Here is an 18,298-nt window from a genome sequence, read left to right on the forward strand (position 1 = left end):
CTATATAGTCCAAAGATATGTTATTGTTCTGTCTGTTGTGATGGCATTTTTTATGGCCATCAGGGGGATCTGTTTACATGATGTATCTATGATACAGATGGGTGTGGAAAGTGCTTGTCAAGGGGAGTAGGAACCACTACACTAACAGATGGTACATGGGACATCCATACCCCATGAACCGTCATACGTTTCCCATCCTGGTGCAAGATCTCATTCTCAGCACACTCAATGCAGTGCAACACGAGCTTCGCCGAGGCAGGGAAATATAACCAAATATCCAAGCACGGGGCCAGACGTTGCTTAGCAGGATGCAGACGTTCCGGTCAAGCTATGATGTGGATGCTCCCGTTGACTTGATGACTAGCTGGAAACCACATTGTGTTACCCACGTCACACAATGGCGCCGCCACTCACCCCACAAGCCTTGGATAATGCCTGAGGGGTAGTTGAGTGGCCGTTCGGGAGATATTCAGCCCTTTCACTGCTTGCCCATTGTTCGTGTTGGCGAGAGAAGATGTCTGCGGTGATCGGGAATTATCAGCCCTATGTGCGCGACTCATCCCATCATCGAGACCGACTGCTGTTCACACATGTTCCATAGCTGAGTGGAGGAAGTTGGATGAAGAAAGTTTGTTCTTGACAGTTTAGAGGTGTAAATTCGCTTGAGAACGCGCTATAGTCCCCTTCACGATCGCCAAGTTTAGGGTTAGTGTAATGCACAGTAGACCTCCTCTCTGCACCAGCACTCAGCCCTCCCTGCATGCTTCTAAGCATCGCAGAAAGTGGATGAATAGGAGCAAGGAAAGCAGATGAAGATAGGTAAGGCGTTGCTAAGGCGCAGCCAGAAGCTTAACATAAGTGCCTACGAACTACATCGATGAGTCCGGGAACTCTTACTGATGAATCCCCCACTTACTGATATTCTGGCCTGTACATGATTCAGTTCCGAACTCATGCCCTCCGACATTAAGATCAACTTCATGTAACATTAATCAAAAAGGGCGATTGTCAACTTGAAAGTCTGTTAGTTCGTGAACAAACCCAAACTGCAAAATCACGCTAGCGATTATAAGTGCTGTTTGATTTGCCTCTATAATTTGGTTGTGTTGTAGTGTAGCAATCTTGCCAAAAGTTGTGTGTTATTCTTCCTTAGTGCTGCTGCTAACGCCAACACTCCTGCTCTATCAACGCCCTACTTCTACTCATCACTACGCCTTCTTCTCTCTACCTCTCCTGCCCGAAACATATAGATTACGTGCGCAGAAAACTATAAGCTAACAGGAGCGAGTCCTGAGCAGCTAATCAGCAGTGGTGCTTTTCCCTAAGTTAGGCCTTCCAATGGTTGACAAACGCAAAGCTCGCCATCCGACTATTTCACAAATTTCCAGGGTTCCTCTTGAAAGTCCCAACTTTGTCCTCGACTCTTGTGCCACCCACGAGCCTGTCGATGGCATTAGTGCTGAACAATGTTAGGCCACGTACATACAATTCCGCTGAGGACATCTCCTTCACAACTGCCACGTGCAGTGAAGCGGGGCAAGAGCCCTTCGCTAAGTTTACTTCAAGATAGGCTTCTGTAGTGCGCCAAGTACGCCCCCTTCATACAGCATAATACAATGATGTTCAGAGAAAAGCAGAGAAGAAAGTGATGGGTACAAGGTCTGACTATGTCGGTAGCTGTTGGAGGGGTGAAGGTATCCACCGATCGCCATCTGTTTGCTAGCGGTCCGCTGCACTGAGTGTCCAGCTCATTTGGTTAGCTCGGTTTGCTTCCCCAACCCTTCACTGCTATCCCCTTCTACTATATAGTCCCGATCGATTCCAGCCAATAGCTAAAAGAATCAATCAACATCTCAACCCTTCCAAAGTAGCAGACTACCTAGTCCAGTGTGTTACAGGTTAGATATATAGTCGTTTTCTACTGGCTAGATCACAATTCAGAGCAGTATTCCATCATCTCGATAGTCCTACATTGTCGTTCACCGTAGCTATCAGTGTACTACAGCGGCCTACACCGCCACAAGTAAGGATCAACAAGGCTCCGCCCTAGCTCAGTCAAGAGGCTCCATCTACTAGAAGCGTTGAGTGAGTCCAGAATCCTCCACTGAACTGCGTGTTACTCGATGCTGCCCAGAGTCACTGGTTAGAAGTGATCGTCCCTGCAAGGGAGGAAGCTGCCCGGCTTTTCCACCGCTACTACGCATTCAAGAACGTGTGTCGCGCTGAAGAACTAGTAGCCCTTTGTCTGGAACGACCGAGATCTTGCTGCAGAGGGTCAGTAGGCCGTTCATGGTCTGCAGCTTGTCATACAATATTGCAACAAAGTCCGTGCCCCGAGAAGTAAGGACGTAGCAGGGACAGGTTCTCAAAGGCCCGTAAAGGTCCATCTAGACTGTGTGCAACGAAACCGTATGCATTCAAGCATGTACATTATCTAGGTGTCGGGCCATCGGGTCGTACAATCGCATTCGATGCGAGGAAGCAGCTTGGCAGAACCGACAAACCACATTTAAGATCTCTTCGCCCTCCAGAAAACTTCATTGTTATCTCCATAATCACATCAAATTCACGCTCATCAATCATGCACTATTCCATCTTCACCACCATCCTATCCCTATCACTCCTCCCAACCATCCTAGCAGAGTCCTGCCTCAACGGAGCAGGGACCTGTACCACGAAATCTGACTGCCTCAACAAAAGGTTCGGCAGCGTGTCTACCGGTCTTTGCTCTGGCGGATCGAATAATCTATGCTGCGATCTGAAGGGGGACTATCAGTGCGGTGCGAATGGAAAGGGTACGTTCGTTGTCAGGTTGGTGAATAATCAGGAGAACATGCTAACTGATGACATAGGGCGCTGCAAGTCTACGTCGCAGGGTTGTTCGAAATCTTGGAAGAGCGGATTTTGTCCGTACGGGAGTGATTTCAAATGTTGCATTTAGTTGCAAATGGAAAGGGCAATAACAATCGAATAGCTCCGCGCCGGAGGCATTACACCATGATTTGCCACTTTTGATATAGAAGTCAAAATGGATCTATGAAGACTTTTCGCATTGTTAATGGACACACGTTGGCTCTATGATGTGATAAGTCACTTGTATCTTTGCTAGCAACTTGCCGACAGCTGTCTAATTCCTCAAAACTATGACAAGCGTCGTCATTTGTCCGTCAATATAACCCACCAATACAATCCACCAGTGCGATCTGTTGCGGTATCAGCTGGTCTGTACAAGACCTGATTACTCTTGCTTAGAATGTTCTAGACTAATATGTTGCAGGGCCAGTATATATCGTCTTCTCCTAGCTAGATAGCAACTCAGCGCAGTATTACAACGACCCAATAGCCCTACGTTATTGTTTACCGTAGCTATCAGTATACTAAAACGGCCCACGCCGCTACACGATCGCAGCACCGAGCAATGACTTTTTATCTACCTCTCCGTATTCATACAAGTGCCAACCCGGCTGTCCCGGCTCTAGACCACCATCAGGTTGTCCTATATAGCATGCCATATTTCCGCGTGCAACCAGCTATCGATTACTGTCCATTTGTAGAGGTTGCTGGTGAGCAGCTTGACCTTTCCATCTGCCAATTGAAACTTTGCATATCGTATGTGGAAATAGCCATCAACCCATATCTTCGGGCACGGCTTGGGTCTGAGCTTTGGATACTTTACGATCAATTGACGCATAAAAGAACAGTACCCCTGCACACAAGTCGACCAGCTGTGTTTCGTTGGACGCAAAGCTATTGGGACATTCGATGCGCATCTGTACATTGTCTTCAATCGGATATCTCCTTAACTTTGGATTGGATGTAGCGCTCAGCAAGCTGCTCGCATCAAACGAATGGAGATGAGTTAGAAACGTTTATTAATCGTGAACTTCAATACGATCACTGTTTCGAAGTCCGCAAAAACGCTATACGGGGCTGGGATAGCGTGACCTTCAGCCAGGCACTCCTGCAGGGCTCGGAAGTCGTTGAACGTTGATATCCGGTCTAATGTACTCATCTCAGCGATGAGAGTTGCATTGGGTGCTCGATGCCGATGACGCGGAACCACTCGATGATTTACAGCAACACCGGTATGTTCCTGGCCAGGGTACGACGACCGAGATCGTACATGAGATAGAGGCCCCCTGAGGGAAGTATCTCATCAAGTATCCAGTTCTTGGAATTCACATCGCTGTCTATATCGTAGAGACATTCGCGGAATAGGCCGTCGGTGATCTGTGGCTGGATGATCGAGAATCGCCGCTGACCTCGCAAGAGACTTGTTGCTTCCTTCTGAACCTGTCGACATGTACTCAGCAGACCAAGACGATCAGACACGACGATGAAGCCCTACCCACTTCTACACGCCAGGAGCTGAACGGCTGACTTTTCTGCAGGAAAGAGGAAGCCATATATCGCATTCCAAATCTCCGCTGATAGGTGAAATTGGAGGTAGCACAGGCGGTCCTCAGAGACGCGACGGCTTTGTGCATCTCGTATGCAACGATTCGATGTGAGTGAGCACCAAAGAGACCGAGCGCAGGAAGACGTTAGTAAGAAGCAAGCGAATGTGCACTCATGGTGAAGGTAGGCGCGCCGACCTGACGGCACACGTCACCAGAAGAAGAATAGCACCTCTGCCACAAAGATTGAGATGGGTTACTTGATTATCGCTTCAGTGCAATACTCACAGAAGCTCGGCTAGGTAGCAAATCCACCGACCACATGTTGTCGTGTTCATATCTGGGTGAGTATTGTTCAATGAAAGCCTCAAAACGCTTCTGAATACCTTCATACTAGTGTTACTGGTTTTGCTTGTACGATAGATATTGATCGTAATAGACCTCCTCTTCAACATAACCATCGTGATTCTAGTAGTCAATTTTCCAGTAGTCGCTCTGCTCGTGATCGCAAGAGTCATGCTCCTGAGGCATGTTTTACTACCTCGTCGTAAACCTCTGTTGGCATCTCAGAAAACTTGTCGTCTCAATGTGAACTTGTCGGCAAATCGAAATCAACCCAAGTCGATCGCTCATCTGCATGTAGCCACCAGTCCTGCGCGCCAGGGTTTGAACTGCTGAACATCCTGCGGGGAAGATGAAGCCGTGGATGGCGTTCCTGTTTTCTGCCGGTAGGTCGAGGAAAGACAGGTGAGTGGTATCTGCTGATGGCAATCACTCCGCTGGGAGCGTTAATCTTGAGTGTGCGTCTGACATCGGTTCCGCGTTAGCTCCCTGGCTGCGCGAAAACGAGGAAGAGGGGTGAGGTGGAGAGATGTGCGAGAAAGGATAAAACCAAACAGGGCACGCCAAGTCGAAGTGAAACCAAGCACGCACTTGATGTCAGAAGGCCCGCAAACCAGCAGGAACGCTCCAAAAAAATGTGCAAAGAATAACGCTAGCAATACCTAGAGGTCGAAGTCATAAAAATTTTCAATCTCCCCATCTCTCCTCATCCTAGCAATGGCATCCGCATCCTACGCAGTCCACCTCTTACTGTAACCACCCCCGTAGCCTCCACCATACCCGCCCTTCGGCTTGTAGCACTTCAACCACTGCCCCAGCGCATCAATGAAGTACTTCCGGCTGATGGCTCCGCCTGCAAAGTACGTCCTGAAGTCGTAGCAGTGCTGTGCATCGGGCAAGGTGTAACCAAATAGCTCCCTCTTGCTCGTCTCAACCCCACATTTTGGCGCCTCAGTAAATGCATTAACCTTGGGCGCGAACGGCTCAGTGCTGAGCGGGCTCAGTGTGCGCCAGGGATCGAACTCACCACCAGACCAGTACACGTTACTGGGACGAATGTCCCAGCCGCCAAAGACCTTGTTGGTGCGATCGGTGTTGGGCCATTCGGGCAGCAAGCTGCGCGGTGCGTCGGGAAATTGACGGTGGCAGATGTCGTGCTGGTGCTGGAGAGAGTTGTACTTGGAGACGATCTGGTTGGGGCCGAGGTTTGCGGACTGGAAGTAGCCCCATTGCGTGCAGTATTGCCAGGTCCAGCTGATGGAGGAGGGCCCGCTGAAGCGCTTGTTAAGGTCACAGGTGCCGGTCACGTTCTGCTTGCCGGAACATTCGGTCTCCATATAGCTGTTGACGAGGGGCGCGAAGGTCTTCCAGGAAGCCCAGCGGTCGACCACAGATTTGGCGCCCTTGGACTTGGCCCATCCCTCGGCGGGAGCAGTTGTGTTAGTCTTGGGGTCGGTCTCGATGTAGTCGCAGAATGCGCGAAGACCGCCAGAGCCACCATCCACGCCGTATGATTGCCAGAGGTAATGGATAGTGGTGAGAGCATCAGCAAAGGTAGCGTGGGAGTTTGAGGCCGCGCCTTTCCCGAGGAACTGCTCTTTGAGCTTGGCAGCTGCAGAACGGTCGGTGTCGAGAATGTTGTCGATGTACTTGACTGCGGCCTTGATATCTTGAGTGCAGTTCCCGAAGCCATACTTGTTCATACCGCGGTAGATGGGCTCGAAGTAGAACGACTGGTCAACACTGGCTTGGACTGGGGCAGACGACGCGTAGCCGGCGTAGATAGTATCGGGGTACTTGTCCCGGATAAAAGCGGCGCGCATAGCCGGATATGAGCCACCAATAAAGATCCAGGGTGTCTTATCGGGGGTTAGAGTGGCATTAATGTTCTTCCTTTTAAACTGCTTGGCGAACTGGTCCACATCGGCAAGCGACTGCTCAGTGGTGAGGTACTTGAAGGTCTCAGCCGGAGTGTCGAGGTTGATAGGTGCGGGTGTTGAGTTGCCGTCTGTTGAGCAGGTCAGTATTACGTACCGCACTTGAACGAAGTGTAAGGCCCCCGGCAGGGAGGTAATGTACTCACAAAATCGGTGCTCCCAAGCAATTCCCACACCACCAAACTGGTCCACAATCTGCTTGAAGAAACTCGTCTCGTTCTGCAGCCTAAATTGCCAGCTCCCCGAAGCATCCGTCTCACCAACATCGTAGATGAAAACCGGACCACCGGCCTTATACCCAGACTCTGCAACCCAGAACCTATTGTTGAATGTATCCTTGCTCTTACCAAAGTGGTCCAGCTTCAAAGTCACGTACTCCGCGGTGATGGTCTCTGCGGCCTGTCTGGACTCGATGTCGACGGAGTCCTTCACAGTGGTGCCAATGCGAAGGCTCCTCGCGATGTTATCCGCAGTTGCTGTCTCGATTGCCGAGCCGTCGGCGTTGAGACCCATATCCGCGAGCAGATTAAAGTCGCGGGATTTGGCGGCGTTGAAGGCATCTGCGCCTTGCAGCAGCGCGAAGGCGAGCGCCGCGAGGGAGGGGGCGGTCCGCATGTTGACGGAGTGGGCGCTGGAGCGTAAGAAGAGGAAGCAATAAGAAGATAGGTAACGGACTTGGCCGTGAATACCTCTTGCCTTACTCTACCTTCGATCGGACGCGATGGCTCTTGTAGAAACAGGAGAGAGGCGCGATCAACCACATATTTGCGGTACAACGATGCATATATACCCCCGAGCAATTCACCACCTGATCCCAGCGGGCCGGATAGTCGTTCATCTCGAATTACGCCGCGGACTACACCCATACTATACCACGGCAATTAAGCCTAATTAGGAAGGTATGAGGCTGTCTTGGCAGGGACGATTGCACGAACGGAAGGCGCGAGCATGTTATCAAGCTTTCCTGCGCCACGATCCACTTTCTCTTAGTCTTACTTTCCGTAACGGACACAAGTTTGGCGATGCTTGACTGTGCAGAACGTTGCTGTTGGTCGAGCATGGCGCGCGTGCAGATCGTTTGCATCGTTAATTTGACGTCCGGTCAAATGAGCGGGTATAACAGGTAGTTCGGCCGAGAGTAAACATGCGGGTGTTTATTTCTTGTTGTTGCACGCGACGTTATTTGATTGGTGTCTTGCCACACCGTGACTGTCTCGTCAAGACCGATGCCATGCGCTCGTTCTCGTATATTATCGCCTGGCTACATACGCCTAGCGGTGCACTGCTGTACAGTCTACATTGCATATTAGTGGTTTCAAGGGTAATCCTATACGGCCATCCATAGTGCCGTTTCTTCCTCAAAATGCCTTCAAAGTTCCTCCTCTTACGCCCATCACTGGTGATGTGGCGCCCCATTAGTAGCCCCCGGAAATGCAACACCAGGCCAATGGAAATGCCCCAAATGCGCCTGATCAATGTGGGCCTGCGCATTCCCATCATGTCCATGTCCAGCATCTTGTTGTGCGCCATCCCGCCCACCAAGTGCCATGAGCGTAGTCGCGGTATTAAGATACTCGCCTTGCGGACCAACTGGCTGTTGCATATAAGTCTGCGCCCACTGCCGCCAGTCTTGCGGGCTGTAGTTGTTCGCGACATATGTCGGCTGGTGGCTGTTAGTGACTTGTGGCAGGCTCTGTGGGTAAACGTAGGTGTTGTTTGGCGCTTGAGAGGTAGTTCCCGTTGCTGTTGCTAGGGCGGCTGCATGGGAGGGGTTGATGCTGCTGTCTTCGTCGACTTTGATGTATGGTTGTTGGTCGTATGCGGTGTTTTGCTGAGTGACTGGCATTTGAGTGCCCATATTGTATGGCATGGCGACGTTACCGCCGTCCGTTAGGTTGGGATACCCAGAGCCTTGGGCGAGCGTGGGATCTGTCGGACTGGTAGTGTTGGCGGTGTATTGCTGCTCGTTGTAACCGCTTGTGTCGTATACGGCAGGGGGCGGATTTGGTTGCTGCTTCGTGTGCATGGCCACTCGTGCCAGGGATTCTGTTGCAGTCCGCTGGACGATGCTCTCGTTGATGTTGCCCAACGCTTGATCGACAATCTTGGATATTGCTTTCTTCATCTTGTCCTCTGTACCTGTGCATGGTGTTAGCGTGGTTCTGCTGTCCGTCCGGTAGCAAGACTCACCTGACAGTTGACTACACTCGTCAAGTACGTTGCTCCATGTAGCCATATCACCCTTCAATCTCGTCATATCGACAGGCGTAAGAAGATCCTTCCGCATCGATGAGATGAACAAGGTTGTGAAGACCGCAGCGATGTACACCACCGTGTTGATCCAGACAATGTCCAAGCTCTTCTTGTGCATCATTTCGGTGCAGTTGTGCAGCATCTTCTGCGACGCTTCCATGCACTTGTCAAGGTTCGAGGACAAGATCGCAGGGTCGATGGACCTGCACACGGCAGGATGATGTAGCAAAAGTTGGAACTCTTGGTACCAGTACTCGAGGTACAATGCGAAGATGTGATCGTCTTGTGAAGCTCGAGATGGATCTCGCAGCTCGTACGGCAGCTCGTCTTTCCACTGCTGGATACCAGCTTCGAGTCGCTTCAATGACTCTACATACAAGCGTGGCGTGTAGCGTACAGCATATATGGTCTTGTACAGGTCTAGCTCCCAGACGGTGTACTTTGCAATCTGTATGCCCACTTGAAAAGAGCACTGGTGGAAGGGGCTCAGACTGGCCTCTTCGCCAGGTAGACAGTCATTCATCGGCTCGGGGAACTCGACGTCAATGTCGTTGTTGCTGATTGGCATCGGTCTTCCCAGCTTGCCAGCCAGACTCACCTGCAGGGCGTTTATCGTCCAGAAGATGCGCTTCCGCATCTCGGTTTCCAGCTCGCTAAGCTCCGTGCCGGAATCAGACCAGTTCTTCACCGACCGATGCAGACCAATCTCTAGTGCATACAGATACGTAAGAGATGTCATGATCCACGCCGCGCCGGGTTTGGGGAAGTTGCGAAGGTGATGGCAGATCATGGCCAAGGCCTGGACATCGGCGAGTTCATGCTGTCCAAGGAGGAGAAGTTTGTAGAAGCTGCAGGCATACTGGTAGTGCGCATGTGACTCGTCCAGCAAAGAACTCTGCTGGCTGTTGCGGGCTGCGATCTGATACTTGATCGTCGCAAGCATCATGTGCACCATGACACTCTCAGGCGGGGTAGGCGTGAAGTTAGGGTCCTTGCCGAATCTCCAGACCAGATCCATGAACGCAGGCTTGTGGACTAGCATGGTGTACGGGTTCAGCGACCGCAGATACCAGGTCGCCCATTCCTTCAACGCCTCATACGGTGGCAACGGCGCAGGCTCGACGTGCTGGCCACCAACACAGATTTTGACCAGCGTCTGGTACGACATGGGCGAGTTATTATACTCGGTGCCCTCCTGCACAAAATCGGTGATGTCGATCTCAGTTCCAAAGACTGACAGCGAAGTGCCCCTTATGTGACTCAGTAGCGAGTCTCCAGATGCCACGCCCAGGTAGTTGTCGCCGATGGACCCGTACTTGAACTGGGGCAGGGAGCGGAGATCGGCCTTGTCGCCAGCAGGTGCATAGCCAGACATAGGCGATGCGCTGGGCTGCCGTTGCGCATTCGACCAGTCCTGCGTGTCGCCAGCTGGAGCTGTCGGTGGCCAGGACATGTTGCCATAGGCAGGCGGTGCGCGCGGCTCGACACCCATCTCCTGCAGCTGGGCCTGCAGGTCGGCGAGGTGGGCGCGCAGGTATGTGTTCTCGCTCTCCATGGCCTCAGCATGGCCTCGGACGGTGGCCTTGCCGGTGATGCGGTCGGTGGTGCGGCATTGCGTGCGGTTCTGCTCGCAGGGCGTGCATCCCTCGGGGCGGCCATCGCAGCGAATTTTGCGAATCTGCCGTCGTCAGCATGCTGTATATAGTGTTGCGATATAGTTCGCCGTGGTCGCGCGCATGCTTCGCCCGTCGCGGTGGGGCTGGGCCTCGGTCTGCGACGCGTGCGCAACAGGAGCCAGAATTGACTGCACAAAACGCTGCACGGCCCGACGTCGTGGTGTTGCGCACCAATGCGCCTCGCACAGCGCAATTGGGGCTGTCAAGCACTACAAGAGAGGATTGCACACACCTTACATCGATCACACGCCTGCCCCGTCCGCTTCGAGTCGGCGAGCTTTCTCTTGACGGAGCCCGAGAAGTCGTTGTTGCTGTGGTTCAGGCGCTGATGCGGGCTCACGCTCGTCTGGTGCCCCTGGGGGAGGCCATGGCTGCCGTGCTCGATGCGCTGGATCTTGTTGTTGTTAGCGAGGCTCGCGTCGTCGTCGGACATGCGCTTCGTTCCGGATGCCATGATAGATGCGAGTACGGTATCTTCCGAGTTGCGCCTCACGCGCGAACAACCCGGATGCTGACTGGCCCGTGTTTTGCTAGATGTCCAGAATCATGGCCCTGCAGCTCTGTGCCTCCTTTCTTTGCAACTGTATAGTAGATGAGAATCAACGTTATGGCGAACACTCCAGCCTGCTGCATCCAGGAAGAACATGAGGTGCTCGGCGAAGGGGACGCGGATCAATTCCCGTGATCGCAGTCTGCAGTCCATGCGCCACTCTCGACTGGCCGACCCTTCATGCTAACCATCCAAACTCTGAACCGCTAACCTGCTGTCACAACCAGCTCACGCTTCGCTCCTGACATGCCGACAAGCGCACATTAGCTTTGGGTCGCCGTGCTCCAGTTCCTTGATTCACTGCATGCACCTCCGGCTGCACTTTCCAATACCGTTTTGACCCTAATCCATTTGCCAAGCCCAAATCACATCGAACTACATTTGAAAGGGACCCCGCTACTGCCCAAAGCGGCGAGAGAGATGCACACTCACACCCCAACTCCAACAACTAGACTGGAGCGGAACATCAGCCCATATCTGCAGCCATGGCTGCGGTACGGACCTTCACGCTGCCGCACTACTCAGCCTACCCCGTGCAGGTCGCCCTATTCAGGGACGTCAAGAATGCCGAGTACCTGAGGAGTCAACTGCTGGCTGCGAATCCAGAGTTCGATTATGCGTTTCTTGATGCTGCGATGGTGAGTCTCCATCCATACCTTCACAACCCAATCCCAATCTTCAATCGAGATGAGTTGGGGTTTTACGAACGCGCGTCCCGTCACACGACCTTGTCGTATCTGTCCAGCGCTTCAAACTTTTCATATCTTCGACCCCAGTCTCTTGCCCCGTTTTCGAGTCGTGTTCAGCCTGGTTGTCAGACTTTAAACCTTATTGCCCTGACACGAGCCTTCAATCAACGTCGCCAGCTTCACGTTGGACGCCACAACGTGTCTGTGATCTGCACGATTGTCACGTTCAACCTGTTGCTGGTGTGGCTTTTGTTCTGGACCTTGCTGTTTTTGCTTGTTTATCAGATGGCTTCAGATGTCGTTTTCCTTGGCATGGGAGATGGTCCGGATGTATCCCTCCCGAGCGTTCGAGGATTGCGGTTGAGAACGGCTACATCGTGTCCATCTTGTTGCGTTGCGTCTTCAACTACTCTGATCCGTATGGAGTAGTCTCAACCAGCATCAGGATCGTCGTGAGCACCACGAGCAATCCTTCCTTTATACTCTACACCTTACGCATGCACAACTCGTTCTGCCTTACACATAACACATTACACACTCTACCCATTCGTTCGACCCATTCGTTCGGACTGTCTCTCTCCAAACAGATAGAGCCTCTTCTTTTTCGCCATACGCTGCACGAACTCTTCCGTCTTAGTCTGCGCATTGACTCCTGCAGACCGTGCTAACTTCATCTTCTAGATCCTCACACCCACACACCTCTCAGCCGCCTCCTTCCTCGCCCTGCACGCCTTCCTCAACTCAACACACAAGACAAGAACCCCGCACAGCGAACTCGTCTTCCGCCTCTCCCCAAACAACAACATCGGCGAGAGCTACAAGACCTTCGGCATCACGCAGAGCACCACCAGCTTAATCGCTGTAAAGCTGCCGATAAAGGCAGACGGCAGCATCGATTCCAGCATCTCGAACGAAAGTGTAAGTGCCCATCTTGGTGCGGTGGTTGAGGGCCAGAGTGTCGAGTTGAGCGAGGGGATCGAGGAGTTGGGGGATGCGGCGGAAGTGCATAGGATCAAAAAGGCCTACAAGATTACTTGTGCGAAGGGGGGGAAGAAAGGGGCGAAGGGGATCAATGGAGACGCGGGGAAGAAGGACGACAGGTCCGACATTGAGAGTGTGATCTTGGGAACTATCGCGCTGAAGGGATCGTGAAAGCTTGTGGGCAGTTGATGAGGAATGAGTCTGTATCTGACGAGCATTGACTCTGAATAAGCTGGAATACCGCCTACCTTGGACACATATCTTCACTTATCGTGACTCCCGCAACCTGGTGGCATAGGTTTTGAGTGGCCCCAGTTGCCGATGATACCTTATCGCAGCGTGGTGAGCATTGCAGGCATAGCAAACATGGGCCTGAAGTTGGGACTATCCGGGCGACCTTTGCCACCCCAGAGATCCGGGCACACCAAAGGCATCGTGCAGACCTATTAGGGTTGAGCTAAGCTGCATCGACAAGACAGCCTTTTACAGAATCGTTACCTCGGCGTTGCACTGCAAAGCGCAGGTCAAAAAGAGTAGTCTGAGGTTTGTCAGACTGCTGGCACCACAAAGGCAGACACGCTCAAGACAAAAGAGGTGTTCAGCGTCTAGAAATCTTAGGCTCCTTCCCACACCAACTATGCTACATGGACCGTATAGATACAAGACCAATTCTATCGGGATATCTCAAGCCTAGACGTGCAAATACTCGGGCTTGAGGAAGTCGACCATGTTCTTTGGCCTGGGGTAAGGGTTCTCTGTTTTCTCATTAGCAATTTCTTCAGTCTTTTTGGGTATGGCTGAACGCACCGTGGTGGTCGTGGCCGTGGTCGTGGGAGTGGGGGTCCTCCGCGGGGCCAACGTAGTGCATCTTGTAGGTGGATCCACACTCCATGCAGCGGGACTGGGGCTCGTCGCGGGAGAGCTGTAGCGTGTTAGCCGTCGAACAATGCAGTGATGTCTGGTCGTCATACGGTGATCCACAGGACGGTGTGCGAGTCAACGGGGTAGCCGGTGCAACCGACGTACTGCTCGTTACCGGCAGAGTTGACAACGATGGGGTCCTCCGGGGTGCCTGCATTCATCAGCCGCCGCACTGCGCCACAAGTGTACTTTGCGACATACCGAGACGGCTGGCGTCGAGGGGCCTCATGTCGAAGACGTCAACGCCCTGCATCTTTCCGAGGATTTCGAGACGCTCGAGACCGGTCGACTGCTCAGCATCGGTGGGCACGGTACCGGGCTTAGCACCAGGGGGGATGAGGTCTTCCATGGCCTTGATCTCTGCGTGCGCATCAGCAATTGACCCCGTTTGATAGGCCAGCCCGGCTTTGCTTCATGTCGGGAAAAGCTGGCGGCGTCACGTACGGTCGAGCTTCTTGAAGCCCTCGAGGACGCTGGGGGCGTTGGCGGAGTGGCCGGCCTCTTTCTCGTGGGTGGCCTCGGGCTTCGCGTCGCCTGCAATGGAGTCAATGGTGTGTCGTACGATAGCTCCCGGGGGGTCCCTTACGGCGCACAAAGGTGGTGGTGAAGGTGCGGCGAGCGACGGCGGCAGGGGCCGCGCGCCTGGCGGCGGCAATGGCAGAGCGCTGGAGGAACATGGCGCGAGCAATTGAGGTGGAGTGGAGAGGTGGGCGTGGGCGGTCGAGCTTGGGGTGCGATGAGTTGGACGTTCTGCATGATCGAACGAGCGAGCTTCGATTTCTTGGCATTGTGCTCTTACTCATCAAATCAGCCCTGTGCGACTGGCGGGCGCTGCATGCATGGATTCTTCCCTCAGCCCCGAGGTATCGCATATAGGCTACCATGGAACGAGGGCTTGCCGCCTTCACTTGACGCTGTATAGAAGTGCTGGTGCTTCTTGATGCTTGCTGACCATAAATTCTGTTGCCTGCGCACTCGCTACTTGATGCAGCTGTCGTAGACACCACCAAGACAGCACACTCACCCCTATAGCAATTACTACAACATGTCATTCAGGCCTGCACTCGTCGTCGTAGACGTGCAGGAAGACTTTTGCCCTCCGGTGAGTTCGTTTGCATTGCATCCGAGTGTTGTGCTGATTAGCAGAACGGCGCCCTGGCAGTCACAGGCGGGCGCGACATCGTGCCTACCATTAACGAGCTGCTGTCCCTTCCCTTCGCCCTGCGAGTCGCGACCAAAGACTTCCACCCGCAAGACCACATCTCGTTCGCCTCGAACCACCCTGCGCCCAACAACAAGCCGTTTGTCTCAACGGCGACCATCGAGAACCCGCTGAACCCAGCTGAGACACAGGAGACACAGCTGTGGCCTGACCACTGCGTGCAGGGCACCAAAGGCGCAGAGCTGCTCACGGAGCTTGACGTCAGCAAGGTGGACCGCATTGTAGAGAAGGGCCAGGACAAGCGCGTGGAGATGTACTCGGCCTTTGCAGACCCATTTCCTAGTCCATGCTCTCAGAGTGACCTGGCAGACACGCTGAAGAAGGCGGGTATCACGGATGTCTATGTTGCGGGTCTGGCTGCCGATTACTGCGTTAGGTTCACGGCGCTCGATGCGCAGAAGAATGGCTTCAAGACATGGGTCATCGGCGAGGCTACCAAGGCAGTCGATCCGTCATCGCTGGACGAAGTCTACAAAGGGTATGAGGAGGCTGGTGTCACGCTGATTGGAAAGGATGACAAGCAGATACAGAGGGTGATGGGGCTTGCATAGAGAAGTACTTCAGTAGATGCAGCATGCAAATGAATGTATGAATTTGTTCAAGACCATCTACAGTCAGCCTTGTCGGACCAGGAGCGTGCGTATTCCGAGTCTTGTCGTTGGGCAGCCGACGTATAGCGTATTGCTGTTTGTACGACCGGCACGGCGCGGGGCATGGCGAGGTCAAGAATCCTGACCGGTATCCGCGTGCACCGTCCCGTGACGATTGTTGATCGATAGCTGACCCTCGAGTACCGGAGATACCTCAGTGTCCTCGGAACCTGCTTCACGCTGTCTAGAGCCGTTGTCGATGTCGCCCTGACGTTGTTCGCCTGCATTGTTAGCAAACACCTTACTGCGGGGTCACTAGATTTTTGTCTATCAGCGCCATCGTCATCAGAGGCGCGCAGCTCACTCCCAACTCCTGGACCGCATCACAGCTGCAAGGCCTGTTTGTACCCACTGCCGGCTGCTCGGTCTGCTTCACAGTCCGAAATCTGCAGCAAATTGTTCTTTGTCTATAATCTCTCCTACCACTCTGCATCCAGCCTGCCGCCATGCCGCATTTACCTGGAGTCCACCGGCGCAAGAACTCGCTGACAGGTGCGTCACTGCGTTGAAACAGGCTATACGGATCTTCAGGGTCTGTTCACGGGAAGGAATGAGAGCTAACATGTGATGTTTGACACGTATACAGGCAGTGCGCGATCCTCCGTAGACGAATCTCGAGGCGATGAAGTCACAAAGGAGGATGAGACGGTCGTTGATGCAGAGCAAGGCAGCAGTACGTCAAGCAGACACCCGGGAAGAGCTGGACATGCGAGAAGAGCTGGCTGACTAGGACTGCAATACAGTGCTCTCGCACATCATATCACAGCTGCGCCCAGGAGCCGACCTGAGCCGCGTCACGCTGCCTACCTTTATCCTCGAGCCACGATCAATGCTGGAGCGCATCACCAAGTGAGACAGACCGTTCCGACGTATCCGCTGCGGTATGGATGCTGACAGGCAAACAGCTTCATGGCCCACCCCGAGACACTTCTGCCTCTGACCAAGATCGACGACCCTGTCCAGCGCTTTGTCGCAGTGACCAAGTTCTACCTCAGTGGATGGCACATTAAACCCCCGTATGCAATCCAAATACCTGAATAGCAAAGGACAGTGACTGATAGTATGGCAGAGGCGTCAAGAAGCCACTCAACCCGATCTTGGGTGAGATCTTCACTGGCTACTGGGACTACCCAGATGGCACCCAGGGCTACTACATCTCCGAGCAGACGTCGCACCACCCGCCAAAATCGAGCTACTTCTTCATGGCTCCCGAGCACCACATCCGGATCGACGGCACACTGAAGCCGAGGAGCAAATTCCTTGGCAACTCTGCTGCGAGTATGATGGAGGGCATTGCTGTCCTGAGGTTCTTGAACACTGGCGAGCGATTGTATGTGGAGCACAGTGACACGGGAGATAGCGACTAATGTTGCGCAGCTTCGTCACACAGCCAAACATTTACGTGCGCGGAATATTGTTCGGCACTATGAAGTACGAGCTCGGTGACCACGCCTACGTCCGATGCCCCGAGACCGGTATGGTGGCAGACATCGAGTTCAAGACCAAGGGCTACTTTAGCGGTGGCTACAACGCTATCGGCGGATTCATCAAGGACAAGAATGGCAAGGCTCTGTTCGAACTGTCAGGCTCGTGGAATGAGGATATGTACCTCAAGGACTTGACGGTAAGAAGTATTGTCGATTGGAGATATGTAAAGAACATGAATTAATGTCGTGCAGACTGGTAAGAAAGAGCTCTTCTTTGATGCATCAAAGACGCGGCACACTCCACCGAAGGCACGACCACTAGACGAGCAGGACGAGCGAGAGTCGCAGAGGCTTTGGCACGATGTCACAGAAGCCGTCAAGCGCAGAGATCAAGAGACAGCGACCACAGCGAAGGCTAGGATCGAGGACAGGCAAAGAGAGGAGACAGCGGCGAGAAACAACGATAACATCGATTGGCACCCCCAGCTGTTCCGAGCTATCAAGGGCGGACCCGGTGGTCCTGAAGAAGGCGAGGAAGACCTCGACTGGATCATCAATGCCAGAGTGTAAGTACTGACCACACACCTGTGTGTACAACATCAAACTGACGGACATAGTGACGGACAAACCCCGGAGGAACAAGTGAAGCAGATCCTTCAAATTCACGCCATACTGCCAGGCCAGAAGCCGGACAAGCAGTTCAGCATTCCTCACCGAAACAACAGCATTCAACAGACCCCATCCCAGCAGCAGCCTGCAGATCAACAACAACCCGCACAATCAGCAAACGGTGCGTCACTAGAACATCCAGAGCAGCAAAGAATACTTGCGCAGGAGGGAGCCCAACAGCAGCCTCCGGTTCAACTACACAAGCAGCAGCATGCTAAGCAGGAACCACAGGTGCAGCAGGTTCAGCAGCAGCTCGCTAGCGTAGAGCTCAATCAATCAACACTACAGGCCAAGCCAAACAACGGTTACGAGCCGATCAGTTTCAGTCCTTATCAGCCCGACTCAACGTATCCCCCGCCACCTGCGCAGAACCAGCCTGAGCAAAGTCAAACGACCGAGACCAACCCACCAAGCAAACTCTTGCACTCGAACCCAGCTCCCGAGCCAACACGAGACGACAAGCTGCGACGGAAAGATAGCGAGACGCAGGAGGAGGATGAGTTCCACGATGCGCATTCGTAGGTTACATTGACATGGGCTTATTGTTTCTTTCTTCTGCGGCATGTTGTCTTGAAGCGTTTCCT

General features: G+C 53.2%; 6 protein-coding genes across 6 annotated transcripts; 3 read left to right on the forward strand and 3 right to left on the reverse strand.

Moving 5' to 3' along the window:
* Positions 1-5,192: 5,192 nt before the first annotated feature.
* Positions 5,193-7,411, reverse strand: BU25DRAFT_182924 (peptidase S28). The gene is made up of 2 exons (XM_033700936.1): positions 6,823-7,411; positions 5,193-6,747 (listed from the first exon to the last, which is right to left on the reverse strand). The coding sequence occupies exons 1-2, from the start codon at positions 7,289-7,291 to the stop codon at positions 5,471-5,473; spliced, it is 1,746 nt and encodes a 581-aa protein (XP_033557301.1). The 5' UTR covers positions 7,292-7,411; the 3' UTR covers positions 5,193-5,470.
* Positions 7,412-7,914: 503 nt separating this feature from the next.
* BU25DRAFT_182922 (uncharacterized protein) lies at positions 7,915-11,349 on the reverse strand. The gene is made up of 3 exons (XM_033700935.1): positions 10,838-11,349; positions 8,867-10,607; positions 7,915-8,815 (listed from the first exon to the last, which is right to left on the reverse strand). The coding sequence occupies exons 1-3, from the start codon at positions 11,057-11,059 to the stop codon at positions 8,070-8,072; spliced, it is 2,709 nt and encodes a 902-aa protein (XP_033557302.1). The 5' UTR covers positions 11,060-11,349; the 3' UTR covers positions 7,915-8,069.
* Positions 11,188-12,996, forward strand: BU25DRAFT_451549 (CGI-121-domain-containing protein; the record flags this gene model as incomplete). Its single annotated transcript, XM_033709760.1, has 2 exons — positions 11,188-11,793; positions 12,526-12,996. The coding sequence occupies exons 1-2, from the start codon at positions 11,641-11,643 to the stop codon at positions 12,994-12,996; spliced, it is 624 nt and encodes a 207-aa protein (XP_033557303.1). The 5' UTR covers positions 11,188-11,640.
* A 519-nt stretch (positions 12,997-13,515) lies between these two features.
* On the reverse strand, positions 13,516-14,423 carry BU25DRAFT_462260 (COX5B-domain-containing protein; the record flags this gene model as incomplete). Its single annotated transcript, XM_033710507.1, has 6 exons — positions 13,516-13,580; positions 13,633-13,747; positions 13,797-13,897; positions 13,948-14,106; positions 14,191-14,280; positions 14,333-14,423. The coding sequence occupies 6 exons, from the start codon at positions 14,421-14,423 to the stop codon at positions 13,516-13,518; spliced, it is 621 nt and encodes a 206-aa protein (XP_033557304.1).
* Positions 14,424-14,722: 299 nt separating this feature from the next.
* On the forward strand, positions 14,723-15,553 carry BU25DRAFT_414631 (Isochorismatase hydrolase). The gene is made up of 2 exons (XM_033707340.1): positions 14,723-14,848; positions 14,893-15,553. Exons 1-2 carry the CDS (start codon positions 14,792-14,794, stop codon positions 15,517-15,519), a joined length of 684 nt encoding a protein of 227 aa, XP_033557305.1. The 5' UTR covers positions 14,723-14,791; the 3' UTR covers positions 15,520-15,553.
* Positions 15,554-16,185: 632 nt separating this feature from the next.
* On the forward strand, positions 16,186-18,236 carry BU25DRAFT_350846 (uncharacterized protein; the record flags this gene model as incomplete). Its single annotated transcript, XM_033703328.1, has 7 exons — positions 16,186-16,291; positions 16,362-16,467; positions 16,524-16,634; positions 16,688-16,948; positions 16,996-17,242; positions 17,298-17,611; positions 17,663-18,236. 7 exons carry the CDS (start codon positions 16,186-16,188, stop codon positions 18,234-18,236), a joined length of 1,719 nt encoding a protein of 572 aa, XP_033557306.1.
* Positions 18,237-18,298: the final 62 nt, after the last annotated feature.

Source organism: Macroventuria anomochaeta (genome assembly GCF_010093625.1).
Source record: "Macroventuria anomochaeta strain CBS 525.71 unplaced genomic scaffold BU25scaffold_39, whole genome shotgun sequence".
NCBI lineage: Eukaryota > Fungi > Ascomycota > Dothideomycetes > Pleosporales > Didymellaceae > Macroventuria > Macroventuria anomochaeta.